The sequence below is a fragment of the Haliotis asinina genome, chromosome 7 (assembly GCF_037392515.1).
Source record: "Haliotis asinina isolate JCU_RB_2024 chromosome 7, JCU_Hal_asi_v2, whole genome shotgun sequence".
Lineage (NCBI taxonomy): Eukaryota > Metazoa > Mollusca > Gastropoda > Lepetellida > Haliotidae > Haliotis > Haliotis asinina.
The window spans coordinates 10,241,744-10,268,167 of NC_090286.1; the positions used below are offsets into that span (position 1 = coordinate 10,241,744).

Sequence of the window (26,424 nt, forward strand, 5' to 3'; positions counted from 1 at the left end):
AACATTTAACGTGGTTCACGTCTTTTTATTAGCGGCACATGTATGTTACATGGTAAGTGTCTTCCGAGCGTGTATGCTGGCTGAAAACAAAACTCGTCATGCCTTGTGTGCAGTCCTGTAGTGTCCAGCCACGATCACATTCAACACTACATGCTCCATCGGCGTGACAAGAATCACTGGTACAATGTCTGTCAGCACATCGCAGGGAACAGTTTTGGCCATAATAGCCATCCCGGCAGTCTACACAGTAATACCACGGAGTGAGTGACTTACCATTTATCGTCACATCGGCAGTATTTACTAATTGTTAAGTTTTATACATAATAATTAATGATACATTGTAAAAAAACTGTCGACGAAGGTAAAATTCCATATTTATTACGATTAAAAGAAGTGGAAAGGTTTGATGGACTTTGGATGTATTGGGACTTACGTGCCCTCTCAGGTGGACAATAATTTTTCAGTACTTTAACCCCCATCGAGCATACAGCTACTAACAATCTTAATTACGAATAATAACACCATTGAAATAGTGCTTAGTATTTTCAATCTGCATTTCAAGCGTTTAATGTTTTTTGTGTACTTTATTGGACAACAACGTGGCCTACAGTCTTAACAATGCCACAGTATGCTTCCAAAATATACCCCTTAAACATTGCTATTTATTGTTGATCACCAAACCATGTTAGTGGTAAAGGTAGGCTGTCCAAGATGACATAATTATGACACTTTTTGGGATGTTTGCAAATTAACATGCAGCAATCAGCAATCAATGCATTTTGAAAAGGTGAATGCAGTATAGGTCCTCTGAATAATTTAAAATTCAGTTTAACCAATAAGATACATTATCATCAGGAAAAACAAACCAATAACTTACTACTGGAACAGTCTATTTCTGTCCACCCAAATTCACAGCCACCAGGACATTCTCCAGACACCCCGTCACACGTAGATGAGTTTGTTGTACAATGTCGGTCACTGCAGGATCTGACACAGTTAGGTCCGTACATCATACCGGAACAGACTGAAGTGGAAGTGGAAGCTGGTGAAGGTGTGAAAAGACATTCGGGAAACCCGTGATGATCTGGATGATCCCTGAGCAACCATTCCTGTAAGGCGATTAACATGATTGGGTGGTCAGGAATGGCTGGCATATGCTATCGTATCACAAGTGCGAGAGTTCATGCTGTTGTTCACTGAATTGTCTGGTTAAAACTCGATTATTATAGACCCCACCACATAGCTGGAATACTGCTACGAGCAGCGTTGAACAACAAACTAGCAAACAACCATAATCACTTTGTGGACAGTATGGTTGATATTATACCATATTTAGTATAGATTACATTTTATACTGAACCGCCGCTCATTATGGAAGATACACGTCTACTAAATTCAGATTGTCTGACATTGCAATCCGACACTATAGAGACTAAACATGTTCACGATAACGTTAGGGTAGAAACCTTAGGTAAATTACTTTTCAACCAATACAGTAAAGTAAACTGTGTACTAAATGTATCTGTTTTAGCAACAGACACATTGGTATGTGCGAGAAACGTATTATTTAGAAAAAAAAATCGCTGTTTATGTGACAAAAATACCACCAGTACAATCTGGTCCGTTATACACAGCTGCACATCCGTCTTCACACAACCCTTGTATCCTATCACAGATTGAGGTCTCCATGCGGATACGATGTGTGCAAGTTTTATCCACAGTTAGCTCCGTAATACCCGGAGGCACATTCTAGTATATAAAACCGTCCTTTTCAGAAATGCCATGTCAGGACAGGTTATAGGATTGAAAATCAAATTGCGCATGTTTCAGCAATACCCATTTTCACAACTTCAATCATTCCCTTGTTTTAGACATGTTTTGTGTGGTTGTCATGGACAGAAATCCCAAGGTAATTGATACGCTGTACAAGTGGAATATTCAATATCTGCTGTAAGTATAAGTGGGATGATTCCGAACTTAGGACAGAAGTCATGAAAACGAACTGTTGAACTTGTTTCGAAGTTTTAAGGTATGAATATGGGTGAGTCATGACTGATATAATCATCTGATCATTGTAAGGATACACTGCATGGAGAGACTGTAAGTCAGTAAAATGTGTAACATTTAATACTAACAGCACTGCCAATATTTGTGGGTGTATGTAATGGAAAAGTATACTTGGTAAGTGCTTTATCACTTTCTTCTATCGGAAATAATGTTATCGATTTTGCAGCTGTGATAAGGTCCGAATCAGATCATATACCAATGAAATTTGAGTTATGCAGGTACACCGTTATTGTGCATTGAGTCTGAACATTCAGATACCGACAAGTATTCATGGTATGATAATAAAATCAAAGAGGAATATATACGTCTTTGATGAAATGAATACCATTTGTTCGCAAAATAATTAATGTGCGAGGTTTGACATAACATGACGTTGCATTCCTCGGATTTTATGATGAAGTTAGGGAACAGATAGAGACACAACCAACAAGGATCATTTGATCAGGAATGTCTATGGACCTAGAGGGCAAATATCTCCCCATTTAGTCCAATGTCGCCACGATAAGTAAGACAAACTGTATTCTTGAAATTGGGACAACAATGTATCCATTGGGCAGAGGTGTTATATTTCCGAAAACTGTTCCAAACTGTCCCAATGTGCTATTAATTCCAGTCGCATTTTCACAGTCTAAACTCTGTTGAAACTGTTATTGACTTATCTTTGGGCATAATTTTGTCGATGGTATAACTAGTGAAAAGCTGAATGACACAATGACAAGAGAAGAAATATATGAAAACTGGATGTTATCAGCGATGGCTGATTTGCTGTCGGACTTTGTGACCGATGTTCTTTCACACGCTTGTTGATCGGTCGGGACATTTCGCCTATATAGCTCTGTCCAAAGTGTAGTGTAGTGTAGTGTAGTGTAGTGTAGTGTAGTGTAGTGTAGTGTAGTGTAGTGTAGTGTAGTGTAGTGTAGTGTAGTGTAGTGTAGTGTAGTGTAGTGTAGTGTAGTGTAGTGTAGTGTAGTGTAGTGTAGTGTAGTGTAGTGTAGTGTAGTGTAGTGTAGTGTAGTGTAGTGTAGTGTAGTGTAGTGTAGTGTAGTGTAGTGTAGTGGACAGAACTATGTATCCCGAATGACCAACACCCGTGTGAAAGAAAACCAGACATCAGTCACATCCAGTCTAACCCATTCACCTCATTAGCTAGACTGGCCAACAACCAAAAGGACATTACAAAATGGAAACTCGCCAAAGCCATTCATATCAAAAGTCAAAACTCTACCATCAACCGAGATCAAGGATATTACATTCCATCAGCTTATGATGCACTCCTCCAAGCCCAACCAGCTGTATAAACATTTGTGCCTTGTTAAACTATCCCTTACATTTGTACGTCGGTGGCTTCTACTCCCTCCCCCAATGTCTACCCACTGGTTTCATCACCTCAGTCCCCATCTTATTGTGTTAAATACCTTGTTACCTTGTTGTCTTCGGAAGTCTCATTACACATGCTTTGTCAACATTGTATGTTACATTCCAGTTTGACAACGGAGCAAGAATCTGCACCGAAACCTCTCACCATCGTAATAAAGAAATAGTTATCCATAAAGTTTTGAAGAGACATATCCTCCGACTGTTCACCGACGCGAGAAATATGGAAATGACGTATGTTATCCAATACAGACCACATTACCTGTTGTGCAGTCTGTCCCCATCCATCCGGCCTCACATCCACCATTTGGACAGGCTCCTCTGATGTGGTCACATGAGGTGGACGGCATCTTACAGTGTCGAGAACTGCAGTTTCCGGTACAGTTGGCACCGTATGTTCCAGAGGCACACACTGGAGAGGATACAGTTCATTCCAAAAGAAATTAACACACAGACAACTTATGTCTGGAGTAGTTATTATTATCCCAGAAGTTGTTCCTTTGAGCAGGACTAAAACCAACGCCAAAGTAACTAGGAAAAGCATACCAACTCTTCATAAGCTTTTTTTTTCTTTAAAAAAAAGAGAAAAATATATTTAACAAACCATCGTTCTTTTCAGAAACTATATGACGATTTGTGACATAGTTGTTATGATAAGTCATGTAACAGCCAGGCAAGCGAGAGACACGTGCAATGTTCATTTCGTCAGTAGGAGATTATATGAAAACTCATCACACTGTGATTCTGAATCGGACATTGATTCACTGCGGAGTGCACTCGTATGATGGCAGCACTGATAGCCGCCTGTTGTAAACCACTTCAAAGTCAGTACTGATGCTCCACATTATTTTAACTGATTTTTGCCATGTATCTTGTGAATTCGCAGCCATGGATTTGTGGACTGGATTTTAAACGTATGTCAATTTAAACGTTGCGTTATTCCGGGCAATGTCATGACGATGCCCCAGTTCGCTTAAATCGTGTTCACATCGCAGTGATAAGGAGGCAAACGTGAGACATCATGACTTCAGATGCTGGTCAATTTTATGACAGTATGATACGGATCATTGTCTATGACAATTAAGTTCTTTGGTAGCAAAGCCTTGAACACAACAGATCATCCAGGTAAAAATCACACAGATTTACAAATACACAATGAATCGGACCCCTTTCCTCTAAAGGCGGGTCCTCTGGAACATGTCTCTTCATTGTCATTAACCCATTGTGTTTCTGCAATATGGCTTGTATTCTCCCACGTCTTATCAAGATAGACAGGTTCAAACCCTTCTTTGCATGTTTGACACATGGTACGTAATAACTGTTTCTCATTCGCCCATTATCTGATCTATCACAAAGAACATGTCTCATATTACCAGTAACTTTGGTGTTCCAAAATCCGAACTTATAAAGATATTTCCAAAGTTGGCACTGAGATATTGAGTGGGATTGTTGTCCAGAAATGTAATTTCTAAGGCACAGAACAATTTCAGGCATATGATGATGTCACTTGGACTACGTCTGCTGCCCGGACCAGATATTCTAAGATGGATGGAGGCTGCGTTTGCTGTCGGGCATGATAATCCATGACACTGTGTCTATTGGGAACGTTCTGTGCAAGTGCGTTCGTTTGAGGTCTGACGTTGCCATGCTGACAAAGGACAAACCATGGCAGCAGCTGTTGTTGAAACATCAGGACAGCTGGGCGAAGCCTAGACACTGTAATAAGTTTTGTCCATGTTGAATGTAGAATGACTAGGGAAGAAGTAACACCTTTTGGTATGGCATTCGACTGTTCAACGATAAAAATGCAATTACCATAAAGGTCCGAGCAATACTGGAATTAACACTTTATATCCCCATGTGGACTATAACAAGTATGTGCTACCAGTCATAAATGTCCCTCACATTACCTGCAGTACAGTCCACCCCCGTCCATCCATCCTTACACCTATCAGCAGGGCAGGCTCCGATGAATCGGTCACATGTTGAAGAAGACGTCATACACTGTCGTGAACTGCAGTTCTTGGAACAGTTAGCACCGTATTTTCCAGAGCCACATGCTGAGTACGATATGGAAAAAAACAGCAAAACATAACACTCTATGAATGTCTATATACTAAAGGCTATAAGAATAAACCTTGGTCAAAGTCAATTATCATACCTGATCATAAAATTTATATAAAACGACACAGGAATCGTCACAAGGAATTACCAGCAACTGTTTCAGGGAAATTATCACATTTGTGCTGCTAAGTTCAAGAATATAAAGACAGACAGACAGATAGACAACAAGTAGTTCCTGAAATGATAACACTTGTCTTCTAACACACACACACACACACACACACACACACACACATGTAGACACATGTATACATATACAATACTTAAACTGATATCTAAGTCACATATTCATGAAATTATGCTCGGTAATTGGTTTTGTCCATGTTAAATGTAGGATGACAAGGGAAGAAGTAACACCTTTTGGGAATTGAATTCAACTATTCAGCAAAAAACATGCAATTGCCATAAAGGTCCGAGAAGTTTTGGAATTAACACTTTATATCCCCATGTAGACTGTAACAATTATTTGATACAAGTCATAAATGTCCTTTACATTACCTGTAGCACAGTCTGTCCCCATGTATCCGGCCTGACATCCATCCCCTGAACAGGCTCCACTGATGTGGTTACATGCGGTGGAAGACATCTTACAGTGGCGGGAACCGCAGTTTCCGGCACAGTTGGCACCGTATGTTCCAGAGCCACATGCTGAGTACGATATGGAAAAAAAACACAGCAAACCATAACACTCTATGAATGTCTATATACTACTAAAGGCTATAAGAATAAACCTTGCAATTGGTCAAGGTGAATTATCATACCTGATCATAAAATTTATATAAAACGACATAGGAATTGTCGCAAGGAATTACCAGCAACTGTTTCTAGGAAATTATCAAATTTATGCTGCTAAGTTCAAGAATATAAAGACAGACAGACAGATAGACAACAAGTAGTTCCTGAAATGATAACACTTGTCTTCTAACACACACACACACACACACACACACACACACACACACACACACATGTAGACACATGTATACATATACAATACTTAAACTGATATCTAAGTCACATATTCATGAAATTATGCTCGGTAATTGGTTTTGTCCATGTTAAATGTAGGATGACAAGGGAAGAAGTAACACCTTTTGGGAATTGAATTCAACTATTCAGCAAAAAACATGCAATTGCCATAAAGGTCCGAGAAGTTTTGGAATTAACACTTTATATCCCCATGTAGACTGTAACAATTATTTGATACAAGTCATAAATGTCCTTTACATTACCTGTAGCACAGTCTGTCCCCATGTATCCGGCCTGACATCCATCCCCTGAACAGGCTCCACTGATGTGGTTACATGCGGTGGAAGACATCTTACAGTGGCGGGAACCGCAGTTTCCGGCACAGTTGGCACCGTATGTTCCAGAGCCACATGCTGAGTACGATATGGAAAAAAAACACAGCAAACCATAACACTCTATGAATGTCTATATACTACTAAAGGCTATAAGAATAAACCTTGCAATTGGTCAAGGTGAATTATCATACCTGATCATAAAATTTATATAAAACGACATAGGAATTGTCGCAAGGAATTACCAGCAACTGTTTCTAGGAAATTATCAAATTTATGCTGCTAAGTTCAAGAATATAAAGACAGACAGACAGATAGACAACAAGTAGTTCCTGAAATGATAACACTTGTCTTCTAACACACACACACACACACACACACACACACACACACACACACACACACATGTAGACACATGTATACATATACAATACTTAAACTGATATCTAAGTCACATATTCATGAAATCATGCTCGGTAATTGGTTTTGTCCATGTTAAATGTAGGATGACAAGGGAAGAAGTAACATCTTTTGGGAATTGAATTCAACTGTTCAGCAAAAAACATGCAATTGCCATAAAGGTCCGAGAAGTTTTGGAATTAACATTTTATATCCCCATGTAGAGTGTAACAATTCTTTGATACTAGTCATAAATGTCCCTCACATTACCTGTAGTACAGTCTGTCCCCAAATATCCGGCCTGACATCCATTCCCTGAACAGGCTCCACTGATGTGGTTACATGCGGTGGAAGACATCTTACAGTGGCGGGAACCGCAGTTTCCGGCACAGTTGGCACCGTATGTTCCAGAGCCACATGCTGAATACGATATGGAAAAAAGGCCATAACACTACGGGAAAGTTTATATACTGATAAAGGTTACAACAATAAACCTTGGTCAAAGTCTATTATCATCCCTGTTCATATGCATAAAATCAGCATCAAACGATATAGGAATTGTCACAAGGAATTACCAGCATCTGTTTCTAGCAAATTTCTAAGATGCTTCGGTGAGAGATCAAAGGCGCCGACAATACTTTATGAGACGATAGTGTCCACTTTTTTGCATTATGTCACAATGTGTTGGCGTCACTGCGCCATTTCAGCCGGACCCATCATAATCGAACGTAACCTTAGTAACCGGATGCTAGCCTTACTCAAAAAAAGATGGCCGATCGGAGAAGATGTTTCTCTGATTGGAGCAACCTACCGTGTGGTGGAATTCAATTTTCCCCATAGAAAATGGCTTGAAAATATGTGATCGAAAATTTTAGAACCGGGTGTCTTCAAACACGAAATAGAGATATGTGTTAGTTTTTAGGATGATGCCTTCTTCCTTGACGGTGAAACGTTTTACACCTGTCACACCCTGATCTACGAGCTCTGCTGCAATGTCCGACAGACAACACGACCTGTCTCGACAAGAATTCAATGTTCTGTGCGCGGACACAGTCAACTCATTATTGACAAATGTTTTGACAGATAAGAAATTGATAGATTGCTGTTTCCGAGCACATTCAGCCAGAAGTGAACCATTGCGGAGACGGGTGACATTCTTAACTTCACCACAGATCCCGGATACTGCCTTAGAAATGGCGAAAGGGTTTAATTTTATCGGGAGAAAGTCAACAGCCTCAACTATTAGGAAACGAGGCCAGGCGTCATCATTTGCAGTAATAGTTTTTGAAGATAACGCCTCTTTTCATTTCTAGATGAACCAAATAGTTGGTGTGACATGGTGAAAGGAAAGGTATTCAGCACTCGTACTTCCCACCCACCACAGGGTGTCTACAAGGATGTTCCAGAATATAAAGCTAGATAGAAAGATAAATAAACGGATAGAAAAACGGACGGGAAGACAGACATGTATGTATGTATGTATGTATGTATGTATGTATGTATGTATGTATGTATGTATGTATGTATGTATGTACGTACGTACGTATGTATGTATGTATGTATGTGAGTGAGTCAGTTTTAGTTTTACGCCGCACTCAGCAATATTCCAGCTATATGGCGGCGGTCTGTAGATAATCGAGTCTGGACCAGACAATCCAGTGATCAACAACATGAGCATCGATCTGCGTACTTGGGAACCGATGACATGTGTCAACCAAGTCAGCTAGCCTGACCAACCGATCCCGTTAGTCGCCTCTTACGACAAGCTGAGTCGCCTTTAATAGCAAGCATGGGTTGCTGAAGGTTGTGTGTGTGTGTGTGTGTGTGTGTGTGTGTGTGTGTGTGTGTGTGTGTGTGTGTGTGTGTGTGTGTGTGTGTGTGTGTGTGTGTGTGTGTGTGTGTGTGTGTGTGTGTGTGTGTGTGTGTGTGTGTGTGTGTGTGTGTGTGTGTGTGTGTGTGTGTGTGTGTGTGTGTGTGTGTGTGTGTGTGTGTGTGTGTGTGTGTGTGTGTGTGTGTGTGTGTGTGTGTGTGTGTGTGTGTGTGTGTGTGTGTGTGTGTGTGTGTGTGTGTGTGTGTGTGTGTGTGTGTGTGTGTGTGTGTGTGTATGGACATCGCCATACTTTTTGGTTGCACGAATCAGATATTTGAAGTATTGTAATGGTATGCTGACACAGGACACAACATAGCAGCTGGTTTTGAAACATCGCGACAGCTGAACGTATGTGTCAATCCAGACACTGCGGAAATTGTTGACAGATGTACTCGTGTTCGTATTCAAAATGCGTGCATCTATAAAATCGACACTGAGGTGTGAAATAACAACACTGTACCCTCAGGTCGCCCTGGTTACAACAGCGACCGTGCCAACTATTTGTTACAAAACTATTTGGTGAAGTTTGAAGAAAAACAATGAAAGATTGCTGGGACCGGATCCATCCTGTATCTGTATCTCCAGTAAAGGTCCACGTAAGTATGCTTTGTTCTGCTTTTTTTACGAAATCATTCCATAAAGCATGTCTCTCGCATCTTGCAAGTACATTCATATTTACCAGATGTTTTCTTACATTGTCATTATGATCGCTACACAAGCACAATTCCAGTTTGCGTTTTATCAAGTTGTATGCATCTGCTGTTACTAATTGTTTTAGCTATCTATCAACATGGCACAATAAAGTAACATCCGGAAATGACTCTCTCGTTGACTGAACCTGACATTGAAATACAAGGCTGCTCATCGACCCAGAAAATTCCCACAACACCATTTCTTGGTGGACTGTACCTGCTATGATATATCGACATTGCTTGAAGGCAAGTCGACTATCTGTTGACTACTGAATAATGCACCGTGAAAGGACACTACACTACCTGTGGTGCAGTCCACGCCCATCCATCCATCCTGACATCCATCAGCAGGACAGGTCCCAGTGATGTGATCACACGTAGAAGATAATTCCTTGCAATGTCTGGAGCTGCAGTTTCTGGTACAATCTGGACCGTACATTCTCGCCGCACAGACTGAATAACATATCGGATAACAGTAATGCAATAACAAGTGTAAAAGGAGATAACACATATAGAAGTGAGGCCGTGGTAATGCATGATGTACATACAATACAATGCACAGAATTTTATCACTTGTAAAACATGCTAAATATCATGTCTTACGTTAATGACATGAGTAAACACCCTTTCTCGTATTACCTTTTGATCATGAGGAAAATATTTTCATAAGCCATATTTGTTATGCAGGTTTGGCTCATTCCAAGCCTGTATACAACAATATATTTCAAAATAACACTCGGGTTTCCTACAAGTAGTCCACAAGCACATTTTTTTCAAAGCGTTACACACCTTTCGACACATCTTTCTCACATTATATTTAGTAAATCTCAGTTTGCCACAGTTTGAAAGCAGTACTAACTACTGATACTGACAACTGTACAACCGAATGCGTTGTAAAGGCATTCGTAGACAAGAAATCTTACTTTTTATCAGAGGATTATTTGAGTCAAATCGATCTGCCACGCTTGATCATCAACGCCTGACTTACATTATCCACTGTCAGACCATCGCTGTGTTTACATTCTGCATAGCTGATTAACTCGTACTGAGACTTTGGTGAGTTTGATATATTATATTATGTGACACATTGACTTAGATTTTGTCTCATTTGTATTGAATTTATAATCAGCATTGTGACTATTGACTTGTGACTTTGTATACCTTGTTGTCGTTGCATAATAATACAATTTGAACGTTTATGACTTGTCTGTGTTCTGTTTTGCTGGTTCAAGAGGGGATTTCGTACATCGTTTGTCACGATAAATTCTTAACCGTAACAATAGCTTGTGTATTTTGTATGATGAATCGAGTGGCAGACGTTACACTTCATGAATATTTCTTAGATGTACATTTCCTCTGATACGAAACAAGAGCACAAATGCATTTTAGAGTTAGCTCGATCCTCTGATAATTCTGTTCCCGTGTCTCAATCATCACGTTGTGTTGCATACAAAACGCTACCGCAGATGTGGACTACAGATGAACCGTCGGACCACTTTCAGCCAGTATCAGTACATCTTGCATTGATATAGACACTTTGATACCTAAATTGAAAGTCCAGCCCATGGTATTTCATAAGAGTAAATGTAATTTTATCTAGGCGATCGGGAGGCATCGTGCTAAAATCCGCTCATGTCTACTTCAAATATTATGAGCAAAATATTGACGAGTTTGGAAGTGAACCACATCACAACTCTCGGTGACTACGTTGAATACTATATAACTCGTATTGCAAACGAATGTGGTTGTTTTCTATATACGTTCATGGAGAGTTAGCTTATGTTGTTCAAACAATCCGTGTGATACAGTTTGTATATAACAGAATGCCATCTAGTTCCAGAATAGAAACATGTATTAAACGTCCCTTTTTCTAAGTGTCACAATATTGTAAAATGGTGTGCAGAGAGATTTCGTCAATATAGTTATCACTTCACGTACAAGAGAATACTTACTCCACACCTGCACTTCCGCAAAGTCCAATATAGGACCAGATCCATCATTGTCAGTATCTGTGTAGACAGTCAGGTAGCGCCAGTTCCCAGGACAGGTCACATTCAGTACATCGTTGATGTCTGTTCCGTTAGGACGCCCAGTTACAGTGTGGCACAGATTCCCGTCTTTTGGCTCAGATGAATTTGTCTCGGATGTGTATAGCTGCACGCCATTACGCCTGTACTTGTCTGAAACAAGCAGAGATACAAAGAGCTTAATGAAGGGCGTCTAATAAAAGAAATATAACCACTTATACCAGGTTTGAGTGACATAAAGGAAACAGTGCGTAATTACGACGTGCCGTTATGTCACATTGTACACATCTGGCTCTTATGTACCCTTGCTTATTCCTAACAGTGTTTTAGTATATGTCTTGACTGTTTTGCAGAGGCGTATGCCATTGCGTAGCGAGTTGTTTGATGAACTTCCTTTGAAAATTTTTTATGCCACTTCTATCTGTTCTTTGAGACATTTTCTCCAGATATATATTTTTCACTGATGAAGATGTTAAATGACTCTTGACAAAAGTAATACGCTCAAAGAAATTAACTGGCTTCGTGTTTTAAGACACCAGAGATGGGCTTCAGTCATTGTACCCATGTGAGGAATTGAACCTGTTTTCCAAGGAGGAGCGAACGCTTTCACCATTAGGCTACTCCCAACACCCAGATCATAATGAAGCGTGCCAACAATGATATATATAGACACATAGATATATATATCTATATCTGACATGTCGTGACCTTGATTTTGACGACTGGGAACACTGGCCACCGTCTCCAAACTTAATTAAGGTACAGACATATTTTAATGGCTATAGCATGAGTGAGTTAATACTTACCGTATACTAGACCATGAACAAAATAACAGCAAAGCGTTCAAGTCATTGTAAACTTAGAATGCATGTCTGCTGATATATATTTCGATTATCTTGAATGAAAGGTTTGGTTGTAAACTCGTTATGTTTGTTTTTAGAAATACATATACCGCAAAAGAAAATCAGCATTTGGGAAAAGTAAACATCATAATCGTATGCTGATGGCTATTGGCATGAATTGTAACTAGAAATCAACCACCATTTGACTTTAGCACACCGTCCGACATCAAGATGGATTTCAATGCATGATTGGATGCAGTAAAAAGTCAGTATATTGTCTCCAGTTTGCATTTCATATTGTGATTCTGATTCATATGAAATCGTCAGTTATTAGTCTATACGTACAGTCTGTTCTGAAGTACAGGATAACCTGAGCTGACTGCACAGTTGTCTGCAGATCCACCTTCCACCAGGCGCTAGATTGACCTGTCGCAGTGTGGGCTACGTATCCATCCTTGTTTGCACTTATTACTCCGTCTACAGCTCTGCTGGCAGGATGACTGCCGTCAAAGTGTGAACTCATCCATGCCTGTTTCCCCTCAGCAACATTTGTTCTAGTACCTAGCAAGTAAGAATAGAATTCCACACATACAGTAAGAACAGCTGGTGATGAGTGCATCATGAATAGCTCGTATTCGTAACTATGTGTCCAAAACTTATCACAAGTTTTTAACGATATTATTTACACTTACGGCCCCATGTCGGAACACTCATCGGAACTGAAGAAATGATCCAGTTAGGAGAACGTATATGATGGTTGAGATGGTGATAAATTTACAAGCCACAGACGGGACTGAGATTTTATACCGGTATTGAAAGCTTCCAGGATTGCACAGATACTGGTTTGACAGTTTCCAGTGCCTAGCGTTTTCCAGATACTCTATAGATTCACAAATATACATAGTCAGAATAATGTAGCCTGCCACAGGCACTGTTGTGATATAGCCAAAATAACATTATACAAAACAAAATTATTATTTAGAAAGTATTCCATGATGGATACATTCACGCAAGAGAAAGGCTGACGATGTGGTTAAACAGGAAGTAATATCGGGTGGTAACACGTTTAAAGTCAACAACCTAACCCGACTTTTGACGATTGAGTACAAACTCGAGTGATAGATGTGTGTAAACACCTGTGTCTTGGATACCCTTACCTATTCACTCCATGGTGGATACGGTTACTAGTGTTACTTTTAGGACATCACTGGCAATACTTGATTGTCTTGTGGGGACATAAAATGGATACTCGTCATAAACATAACTGTGTGTATTGTGTTTCGCCATTTCCATAGTATCTACCCATACTGAATACGTGCATGCATGCATGCATTCATCCGTCCGTCCGTACATATATAGTGCATACATGCACACATAAATCACACGACGAAATGTACTTGTGTTGCTGTCATTTACCTTTCAGGCCACCTTTTCAGGAAACCTTACAAATCGTCAAATTGAGAGCTATTGCTGAGTTAATGTTAATATTCTGCATTACACAGGTTGCATAATTCAATATGACATCATTTAGTAGATGGCATGATACAACGAAATATTAAGGTACCAATAATATTAGGTCGTCACCTAATGTTACATCGTCTGCAAACAAGTGCAAAGTTGTGTCATCTCTTACTAATTACCCCTCATCCGACAAGTTATTACCAAAACTTTATTAATAAACATTATCGTGGGAATTGTAGTTTTAAATAGACAATCCGGTCAAATAAGGCGATGGATCAGGAGGCCGGGGTGGATTAGTAGAATGATTACGTGAGTGGTTTGACGAGATGAATAGTCCTCACAATACCAATCTCTGCCAAGTCATCCATACTCGATTAGTCAATGGGGACTGGTTAGCACATCGAATGAATTTATATTTAACGTCACATCGGCAATATCTCGTCAAAGGAGAGTAAAACAACTAGATCGAACACAGTTCGAACTTAGAACTAGCATGTGAAAAGCAGAATTTGAACAAAACATAGCATAAAAATAGGCTATAAATCGCCAACAACTGAAGGTAGATCACCATACTAGGGACCATGGGGACTTGCAGTACTCTTGCTACCGGCATGGATTGGATTTACATCATCTCTTCAGCTATAGGCTATTGCACTGATATTTAGCCACTATATAACAACAAACAGTCCACGATTCAGAGAGGTGGAAGAGCCTAGTACTAGTGTTTTGGAAGTAACTGAGTGTGTCGTTAACCCAGTATAGACCGTATTCCCAATCGTAGCATATGAAACCAGCTGAGCTGGATGATCATGAAAAACTCTCACTTCAGTCCTTTTCAATGACTAGATATACATTGTCAATGATTTGTGTCAACCTCTCAGGCGAGGCGAGGACCAGTTTCTGGTGTAAAGGCACAGCTATTCAATTCTGATACCCAACACCATTAAAAGTAGAGTATTTACATTACTGAGGTATTTTTTATCTTCCAGGACCATTAAAGGGAACCGACCTTTTAAATGTTACCGTGACTCGCTTCTTTGAACATCGTCCGGTGATATGAACAGGTCTGGCATGCCTTAATAAAGTAGGTTTGGCTAAATTTTGCTACATGTTATGAAAGTACTGTAAATAACTATGGTCTCTGGTATTGTGTTCAGCCTTCAGTCACTGGAGATCTCAAGCCCGTTTTATGTATTCAGCTGTTGTCTCAAGTAATCTATTTTTATCATACTAGTTTTAAACAAAGTGTTTTGATAATGTAGTATTTATACTGTCCTTCTATTTTTTTCCATTATATATATCTCTGTGTGTGTGTGTGTGTGTAAAGTAAGTGATGAGCATACCGAGCGTACAGATGTAGATATAAAACAAGTAGTTTCCGAAATAATAACACAACACGGAAACATGCAGGAGAAGATCCGTGTTGTGTTATTATTTCGGAAACTACTTGTTTGATATCTACAACTGTACGCTCGGTATGTTCATCACTTTTTTAATACACACACACACACACACACACACACTCCTTCATTCTCAAATGAAGTTGTTTCCGATAGTGTCTGACCACCTATATGCATACATATATCCCTTGTTGTGATAGAATCATATCAAGGGGTCGAGATTTCACAATTTCATATTTAAAGGATCTTTTTATTTCACGTCCTTATTTAATCTTTTGTTTTCAAAAGAAATTGATTTGGTTCTTAAATTTTGATCATGTCCTATATCGAAACTCAGTATCGAACTCAGAGTGAACTCTTACTAATATCAGTTTTCAACCTGAGTGTATCAAAAAGCTTGTGTTCAGTGTTCGGTAGTCAGAAGTTGAAAATGTGCTTAGGAAACTGAAACTCGCGGATCGGTGCATATAAATGTATAACGTTCCTGGTGTAAAGTGATTACTTCAAGCGGGGTAGGACAGTAATAAGGTCAAGTGGAATTTTCGAATATTCAGTATAAGCAATTTATCTGGTTTCCAGTAGTTACCAGTAGTTCAACATTCCAGCCACATGGTAGTGTTAACTTATCTCAGCAAACAAAGATCCATTAAGGATTTACGTTATACGATCATAGCACAGTGCCGTATGTTGTCCAAATCCCCAAACCGTGTGTCCAAAAGACATACCATCAGTTTTCAGTGATATTATGTACACTTAAGTCCGTTTGTGAACAGAGATTTGGAGCAAGTGGTGTTCTCTGCAAACAAGATGTGATGTGATCAAATCTTCATTCCTTTGATATCAAGATCCCTTGTGAATACAAGATGTGTTTCCTATTTATTTATTTATTTATTTATTTATTTATTTATTTATTTATTTATTTATTTATTTATTTATTTATTTATTTATTTATTTATTTATTTATTTATTTATTTATTTTTTTATTTATTTATTTATTTATTGTGCTGAACCACATTATATTTATAAGTTAAGCCACCAAAGTGGCAGCGTTTCCCACCAATTAACTGTTACTTGGATCTAGGGGAAACCATTGTTTATGTTTGGATGTATACGTCACTTCATATCTGTCCGGAATGTGATCCGTGAATTTATAGTAAAGTACAGTAAAGTGCACTCGGACGTACGTAACTAGTGAGAGAGTTAAAATGTAGATAAAGATCAGTTTGTTACGTATGTAAAAGGCGCCTTACTCTCGCCTCGGTTATCTGAAATTAGATTTCCTATTACCGTGGATTCTCACCCTAGGTCTATTTTTTTTCCAAAAAAAGAAGAAAATCTATCACAGTGGCTTAAAGATAATCATCACTGACGTTATAGTCAATAGTTTATATTGTATACTGCCAGTGAATGTATTCTGCCTCGCCACTATGTACATATATTGGTATTCCCTTCTACCGATTGGTACGGTTTGAAAACTTGTCTCTAACTGCAACAATTAGCTGTATCACATATCCATGTTGCTTGTTCGTGTCACGCTATCACGAACAGATTTCAGTTGTTTCTGCGTTCATGTTACAGGTTAGCTTTTGCGTCAAATTTGAAATCAACCCGGTGTTTAGTAATCCGTCATGGTCAGTTCTACTGAGGTCTAAGTGACCACACTGGAAGATGCATGAACTGCCTGGCTTGAACGATACTGGTTTCGTTGTTACATTCTGTGTTATGAAGTCAGGGTGTGACAGTTGTGAAATCATAGGTATTTTACGTAGGGCATGTCCTTTCAAATGCCGTGTTATGCTTGCATTTACAATGACCCTCTTGTTCACACACTGGCACCTATCACCGTTTCTGTGACTGACAATGATCATGTGCTTATACCAACAAAGTTATGGACCCGTGAAGGTCCCGGGGTAGAATAGGCCTTCAGCAACCCATGCTTGCCATAAAAGGTGACTATGCTTGTCGTAAGAGGCGACTAACGGGATCGGGTGGTCAGACTAGCTGACTTGGTTGACACATGTCATCGGTTCCCCATTGCGCAGATCGATGCTCATGTTATTGATCACTGGATTGTCGGGTCCAGACTCGATTATTTACAGACCGACGCCATATAGCTGGAATATTGCTGAGTGCGACGTAAAACTAAACTCACTCACTCACAAAGTTATGATTCCTTCTGTCATTTCAGTATTTTACATATAATCCTTATAATTTATGTTTTGGTTTGCTTGTGACATTTTTAATACAGCGACCAAGATTCACATAACGTCATACTTAATGAAACCGTAACAGCACATATGATTTTTACTCATGGGTTAGGTATGGATAAATAAAGTATATTTCTTTCAATTGAAGGGATTTAGAATCCATATTATATACTCACATTTGTTTAGTATTCATGAGAATAAGTCGACGCGATGCAATGTGCCATTCTATTCCAAGCAGGTAAATACAATTAAATACGCAGCATGTGCGTATGTAACTTCACTAGTTGGTCACATATTAACGCTCACTTCATTTATCTACAGCGATGCAATATACACACAAAACACATAACGTCAAATACTCGGAAGAGACAAACACAGCATTTCGTGACAAAAGCATAGCTCCCTTGAACCATTTCACTACCCTGCCCAGATACCCAGCACAAGGGGAAATATTACTTTGTTAAGCCATTCCTGTGCCAATGTACATCTCTCAGGTTCACTCAAACGAATCAGCTGTATGGAATGTCATGGTGACCTGCCCCTGGCGGATTGGCCGGCTATATAAACATATCTACCTGTATATGTGTATAATACATCCAAATGTAATATGAAGAAGGTTCTGAGAGTATCCGACTGCCTCTCTGCACAACATGTGTGTATGCATACAATGGAAGCTGTCTAAAACGGCACTCCTCCAGTTAGGGCAAGGTGTATGATTGTAGAAATGATGATAACATTTTCCAGATACTCTATACTTTCACAAATATAAATGGTCAGAATAATGTAGCCTGCCATTGTTGTGATATATCCAAAATAACATTATACAAAACAAAATAATTATTTAGAAAGCATTCCATCATGGCCGCATTCATACAAGAGAAAGGCTGGCGATGTTGTTAAACAGGAAGTAATATCGGGTGGTAACACGCTTAAAGTCAACAAAATAACCCGACTTTTCACGAGTGAGTACAAACACGACTCGAGTGATAAATGTTTGTATACACCTGTACCTTGGACACCCTGAGCTATTCACTCCATGGCGGATACGGTTACTAGTGTTACTTTCAGGACGTCACTGGCAATGATTGTGGATAATCGTCTTGTCAGTTTTCGTTCAGGGCTTAATAGTCAAACTGAGAGCTATACTTGAGATAATGGTACTATTTTGCATTACACGGGTGGCATGATTCAACATCATTTAGTAGATGGCATGATACAAATTAAAGATACTAGTATAATAAGGTACCAATATTCATCAACGGTTATGTTGTCTGTGCCGTTCTGTGTAGGTACTCGTAAATAACTCACACAGTTTAGAAATACCACGTCTATGTTACCCTGAGTTGGCGCTGAAACACAAACTAAGAAAATATGTACCTGTAGCGAGGGTGAAACTGGCAAGCAAAATCACAACACCGTCGCGCACAGCCATTGCGACACAGTGACGCACAGACCAGGAAGGGGATATAGATTACGCACCAGTTCAACTGTGTACACAACCATATAGTGGATGGGACAAAAGGGAATATCGGTCGAGTGAGATTTCATGTCAACACAACACAGACGTTCACTTTTGCTCTTTTGTTTACCTACAGTAATGAATGTTACCACGAGCAGAAGCTATTATTGTTAACGAATTCATTTATACTTTTACGTTAGGGTGAACCCAAGCATGCACATCAATGATCTCATTTACAGGTAAGGCATCGCAAGAAACACGGGTTAGTTATACCTAACCAGGATAGATGTTGGAAGAAGCCTCGATAATGTGTAAATAGCGCATGTCATGACCCAGGTGGTGGCAGAGCGAGAACATAGTCAGCACTCGTTGTTAGAAGATGCTTGTGCACGGTGAGGCGTGACGTACTGATCTATACATGTCAGGAAAGAAACTAACATGATTGTACAGGTCGATGCTCATGAGGTAAATGACGTGATTGTCAGCAAACATAGAACAATCTGTTCGTTTTATTCACACATGACTTGAATTGTACGCACTTAAAAAGAATCTTGTCGCAGAGACCAGCAACGGGATCTAGATTACAAACCTGTTCAACTGTGTACACAACCATTGAGTGAATGGAACTAAAGGGAATATCGGTCGAGTGCGATTTCATATCAACACAACACAGACATTCAGTATGGGTCTTGTGTTTGCCTACAGTAATGAATGTTACCACGAGTAGCAACCAGTATCGTTAACGAATTCATTTATACTTTTACGTTAGGGTGAACCCAAGCATGCACATCAATGTTTCCATTTACAGGTAAGGCGTCGCCAGAAACACGGGTTAGCCATACCTAACCAGGACAAATGTCATGACCCAGGTGGTTGCAGAGCATGAACATAGTCTGCGTTCGTTGTTAGAAGATGTTTGTGCTTGTGAGGCGTGAAGAACTGATCTTCAGTTATCTATATATGTCAGAAGAGAAGCTAACATGATTGTACAGGTCGATGCTAATGAGGTAAATGACTTGATTGTCAGCAAACATAGAACAATCTGTTCGTTTTATTCACATTTGGAAAGATCGAATCTTGTACGGTGAAGAACTCAAAGAGAACATTCACTGCTCAGTATGTATCAGTAACCTCAATGTGTTATAACAGATATACAGATATGTTGAATTCTCGGTAGTCAAGGGGTAGTTAAGTCGCCTTGAGAGGTCGAACTGTACCTCTTTGTCACTTCCATTAATTACGTATATGACATTTATGGCCTTTATTGGTCACCCCCCTTGGCTGTGTTTGACATCACATCAACTGTAGAACGAAGTGCTATTGTTTCTCTATATGTGTGTGTGTGTCTGTCTGTCTGTCTGTATGTATGTATGTATGTATGTATGTATGTATGTATGTATGTATGTATGTATGTATGTATGTATGTATGTATGTATGTATGTATGTATGTATGTATCTATGTATGTATGTATCTATGTATGTATGTATCTATGTATGCTTACTTGTCGCAACGAAACAACATGCATTGATCTTGATAATCCTTTCGTGAGTTTTAAATACATGGACATGATTGAATAAGCCATAAGAGCGTTGATATGAGCAAGTATAGATCGCCAACGCCTGAAAATAGATTACCATACTAAGGATCATAAGGACTTATATTGCTTTTTGCTACCTGCATGATCCCTAGTTGGATTTACATCATGCCCCCAGTCACTGGCGATTGTACAGATACCTAGCCACAACAAAACAACAAACATTCTACGATCCGTAGAGGTGGGAGATCTTAGTATTTTGGGTGCAACTGGGTGTGTCGGTAACGCAATATGGAATGTATTCTCAAATGTGGCATGTGGTCACGTAAAACGAACTGAAGAGGTTGATCATGAAAAACTCTCACTTCGGTCCTTTGCAATGATTAGATATACACTGTCATTGATTTATAACTCCCAGGAGAGGTCGAACACAAGTATCTTGCAGCAAGGCACAGCTCCTTTCAAACGTTTCACAATGTCACTCTGATACTGACAGCAGGAAGGAACATGAAGTTAGAAATGGATTCGGGATTCGGGATTCGGGATTCGGGATTCGGTATTCGGGATTCGGGATTCGGGATTCGGGATTCGAATCCCGAATCTGAATATTTTGTTCACATTCGGAATTCGAATCCCGAATCTGAATTTTTCGTTCGGATTCGAGATTTAAATCCTGCAGTTGTATGTATGTATGTATGTATGTATGTATGTATGTATGTATGTATGTATGTATGTATGTATGTATGTATGTATGTATGTATGTATGTATGTATGTATGTATGTATGTATGTATGTATCTATCATGTAGCATGTATGTATCAGGTATCATGTATGTATCATGTAGCATGTATGTATCATGTAGCATGTATGTGTGTATCATGTAGCATGTGTGTATCATGTATGTATGTATCATGTATGTATGTATGTATGTATGTATGTATGTAAAATGTAGGTTTGGGTGTTCATGTTTTTACGATACCCAGGTTTACTAGCGGCCGATAGTACCTTAGAAGGGGTGAGATAATGTATATTGACACTGATGTTCATAACTCCGAATCTGAACAAAATATTCATATTCGGGATTTGAATCCCGAATCCGAACAAAATATTCAGATTCGGGATTCAAATACCGAAACCCGAATATGAAGAAAAGTCAATGTTGAGGCTGAAATATGGAAAAATGTAGGTTTGGGTGTTCATGTTTTTAAGATTTTAATCCCGAATCTAAAATTGAAACATTCATGGATATACATATACATACATAGATACATAGAATCATGGATACACAGATAGATGCCTATATACATATCTACATACACACACATACACGCACGCATGCACACACACATACATACATAGATGCATTGATATAAAGACAGATATATAGAAAAATAGATACATAGATACATAAATAGATACATAGAAACACAGATGCATGCATAGATGCACACATAGAATACATACACGATACATGATACATACATACATGATACACAGATACATAGATACATAGAGACATAGATACATACATAGATACAGATATAGATACATAGATGCATGAATAGATACATAGGTGCATACATAGATACATACATACATAGATACATAAGTGAGTGAGTGAGTTAATATTTATCGTCACATCGGCAATATCTCAGCCATATCGTGACGAGAACATTTAATACTGAAATGAAATATATATATCTATTATAAAACCTGTCAACAAGAGACAGTAAAACAACTAGAATATCACAGATGAGAATATAAAACTAGTAACTATACCTAAAACAATGTATCTATACAGGACAATACAAGATAAAAATGGGCTATAGATTGCTAACAACTGAAGGTAGATCACCATACTAGGGACCATGGGGACTTACAGTACCTTTGCTACCTGCATGGACCCTAGCTGGATTTACATCATCCCCTCAGCTGGCAGCAATTTGGGAAACCTAGCCATGCAAATAAAAAAGAGCACTTATGCTACGATTAAAAACATGGAAAGTTTGAATTTACTTTGAATGTTTGTGGACTTACGAACCCTCTCAGGGGGACAATAGTTTTACAGTACTTCAACCCCCTTTGAGGATACAGCCACTAACAAGCACAGTTCTGAATTTAAACTTCCAATCATAAAATATTTATCTATTTACAATTCAGACAATAAATCTAATTCTTTTAAAAATGCAATGATTAAATGAGAGCTTGTGTTATTAAAAAGATCCTCCAGAGTTCGTGAATTAAAATACTGATCCCTTGTGATGGAATACTCGACACAGTCAAGCAGGATATGCTTGACTGTGATTCTTCCATCACAAGGGATACAAAACGGAGGATCCTCACCTTTAAGCAAATATTTATGTGTATATCTTGTGTGGCCAATACGACATCGTCGCATGATGACCTCCTCAAATCTGGACTGACAACCCAAGTAGGTGTAACCAATATACGGTTTTATTTCATGTAATTTATTGATACCTACTTGAGTGTCCCACTTCTTCTGCATGAGATCACGGATATACGTTCTAATGCAAGCTTTGTAATCTGAATATGGAAGAAAAAGTGGTGTCACAGATTTGTTGAGTGCCGCCTTGGCAGCAAGATCGGCCATCACATTTCCAGAAATACCTACGTGACTGGGTAACCAACAAAAGACGATGTCGTATTGGCCAGTAGCAAGAGTATTATACAGTTCAATAATTTCAATTAAAAGCGGATGTTTACAAGAAATGTTTTTAATAGCCTGAAGACAAGAAAGAGAGTCTGAATAGATTATATACTGTTTATGTTTAGGGTGTCTTTGTATGTATTTAAGAGCTGTTAGTATGGCGTTAGCTTCTGCTGTAAAGATAGAGCTATTATCTGGTAATCTAGAAGATATTGTTCTGGATCCAATGACAGTGGCACAAGCCACTGCACCACCGTCCTTGGACCCATCTGTAAATAAGGATTTGTAATTGTTATATGTATGTTTCAATTGATTATATTCTTGTTTATACTGTAATTCATTAGTTTCTGATTTTTTAAATGTACCTAATGTTAGGTCAACCTGTGGCCTAACCAACTGCCATGGGGGAGAGGAAAGAAGACGGGAAGGAGCTATATTGTTCAGCTCAATACCAGCAGCAGCAATAAACGGCTTTATTCTGAACCCAAGAGGTGGAACAAGAGAAGACTTTTTGCTATACAAATCCTCATAAAGGGGATTGAAGACACAGTTATATGCAGGGTTAGATTCGTTAGAGTATAGTTTTATGATATATTGTAAAGATAATTTGATACGGCGTTGTGCAAAAGATGGTTCATCGGCCTCAACGTAAAGACTGTCAATTGGTGAAGTTCTGAAGGACCCAAGACAAAGTCTTAGACCTTGGTGATGGACAGGATCAAGAAGTTTAAGACTGCTTTTGCAGGCTCCACCATAGACAATGGAGCCATAATCAAGTTTAGAACGAACGAGTGATCGATATAAATGGAGAAGGGTAGCTTGATCCCCTCCCCATTTTGAATTTGAAACCACTTTCAACAAGTCAAGAGCCTTCAGGCATTTACTTCTAAGTGATTTAATATGTGGTAAAAACGTTAAGTGTGAATCAAAGATTAGACCCAAGAATTTGGCTTCCTTCACAACTTTAATGGTCGTCCCATCTAGAAACAGTTCAGGGTCTTTATGTGGTTTGTATTTTCGACAAAAATGTATGCAGTTAGTTTTCGATTTAGAAAATTTAAAGCCGTTTTCAAGACACCATTTATTAATCCTGTTTAAACACAACTGCAACTGCCGTTCAATGGTATGCATATTTTTACCACGACAAGAAATATTAAAATCATCCACAAATAACGATCCATCAATTGAATCGTTTAAAACTTTAGATAAACTGTTGATCTTGATGCTAAAAAGAGTGACTGACAAAATACTGCCTTGTGGAACACCCTGATCCTGATTGTAATGATCAGACAGGGTAGAGCCCACGCGGACCTGGAATTGTCTGTTATTTAAAAACTTGGCAATAAATTCAGGCAAACGACCTCGCAACCCGAAGTCATGTAAATCTCGTAAAATGCCATATTTCCAAGTAATGTCATATGCTTTTTCAAGATCAAAAAAGATAGACACAGCGTGTTGTTTGTTAATCAGTGCGTTTTTTACAAATGATTCTCGGCACACTACTCGGAGGCATCCTCACTAGTCGACTTCGACTGAACAGTGTGGGATGTATGAAGCTCACAGCCATAGTGATACCCATTGGCACTCTTCTGTATGGCCTCACTTTGGTCCTAGGCTGTGAGAACCAACACATCAAGGGCCTGGGTGATGGCAGGTGAGTGATTATTCGTCCCAAAGGAGGGTTAAACGGCATTATCTGTAAACCCAAGGTGCCATCACCTGAAAACTGAGTGTTCAGTTGGCAGTTGTTTTAACCATATAATTAGGTGTATAATTAGATGCAGAAGTGTCAGTAGTTGTAATCACAATATCAATAGTTCAGATGCTTGTTTACACAGTTCTTATCAGGAGACATTGATCTGATATTATACATCATAATTTATTATATACATATTATAATATTACTTCATACTTCATACTTTATTCGGCACACACTAACCAAGTTGTTGGCAGGATCCTTTTTCTTTCATTGTAGTCATCTTTGGAATATGGTATTAAGAATACTGTATTAAGGAAGATGTGTGTGCAATATAATTTACCATCTCGGTATTTACGTTGTATTGTACGGCAAACACTCATTTGGTACTTTAAAATGGTGAATTGAATACATTGCTGACGTCTGTGCACATGGTCTTAGTTTTTGACACACAAGAAGCTGGTAGTGATGGCTTTGTACATTACAGTCTCGTTTGTCACTCATAATCCTATGACTTCGTACCATACAATGTATATCTGACTGACATTGCCTGAATTTCAGGAACGTTATGATCAACGACACCGTTTGTAATTGCGATCCAAATGAGTTCATGCCTTTGTGTGGAGTTGACGGAGTGACGTATATTAATCCCTGTATAGCAGGATGTCAGTCTTACAATGGAACCGTAAGTGTGTCATTTCCAGTAAGGTGGGAAGTCAGTCTCCCAACAGAATTCTATGTAAACTTACACTCCCTGTACGGTGGGATGTCAGACTCACAATGGAACTATAAGTATACGATTTTACGTGTGGTAATATGCCAGTTTCATTATTAAACCGTAATGCTTCCGGCACAATAATTGTACACGTAGAAAATGATATTGAGAGCCTTTTTCTGTTTCCGAGTCATTCAGAATTTTGCGGAAACTGTTGATGTTTGTCGAAGAGAGGCCAGACATTTGTTCAGAGGGTAGGGTAGCTAACGACTCCGGCAATCATTACCAAATGGCAACCACGCGCGACACGCCATATATATATATATACTATGGGCAGCTCTCGAAAATGTGTGGTTAAAACGTTTTCATTGCATTTTCATCGATACTTTGACAGTGCACAATCCTTACGTTTCGTGTTAAACTTCCAAATTTATTGCATCAGTGATAAATTATACTATCCAAAAAAAGAAACGCATAGACGAGAAATCTGTTGCAACCGTCTGGTGCATGAATTTTTTACACCAGTTTAGAAGAGGGCAATGTCAATATAGCCAAGTGGATACTTTCAGATAACAGACGCTGAGCAT

General features: G+C 38.9%; 3 protein-coding genes across 3 annotated transcripts in view; 1 reads left to right on the forward strand and 2 right to left on the reverse strand.

Moving 5' to 3' along the window:
• The window catches only part of LOC137290342 (multiple epidermal growth factor-like domains protein 6), a 73,259-nt gene extending 54,012 nt beyond the window's left edge, over positions 1-19,247 (reverse strand). Inside the window, exons 1-6 of the mRNA XM_067821193.1 lie at positions 19,142-19,247; positions 13,042-13,257; positions 11,780-12,007; positions 10,131-10,280; positions 7,536-7,685; positions 5,352-5,501 (exon numbers count right to left, since the gene is read on the reverse strand). Coding sequence (XP_067677294.1) covers positions 5,352-5,501; positions 7,536-7,685; positions 10,131-10,280; positions 11,780-12,007; positions 13,042-13,257; positions 19,142-19,196 — 949 coding nt within the window. The 5' untranslated portion in view covers positions 19,197-19,247. The remainder of the gene's footprint in view (positions 1-5,351; positions 5,502-7,535; positions 7,686-10,130; positions 10,281-11,779; positions 12,008-13,041; positions 13,258-19,141) is intronic.
• The window catches only part of LOC137290332 (receptor-type tyrosine-protein phosphatase alpha-like), a 120,797-nt gene that overhangs the window by 14,068 nt on the left and 80,305 nt on the right, over positions 1-26,424 (reverse strand). The window lies entirely within an intron of this gene.
• LOC137290339 (uncharacterized) overlaps positions 19,632-26,424 on the forward strand; it is a 113,142-nt gene continuing 106,349 nt past the window's right edge. The window contains exon 1 of the mRNA XM_067821189.1: positions 19,632-19,688. The gene's annotated coding sequence lies outside the window, so the exon portion shown is untranslated. The remainder of the gene's footprint in view (positions 19,689-26,424) is intronic.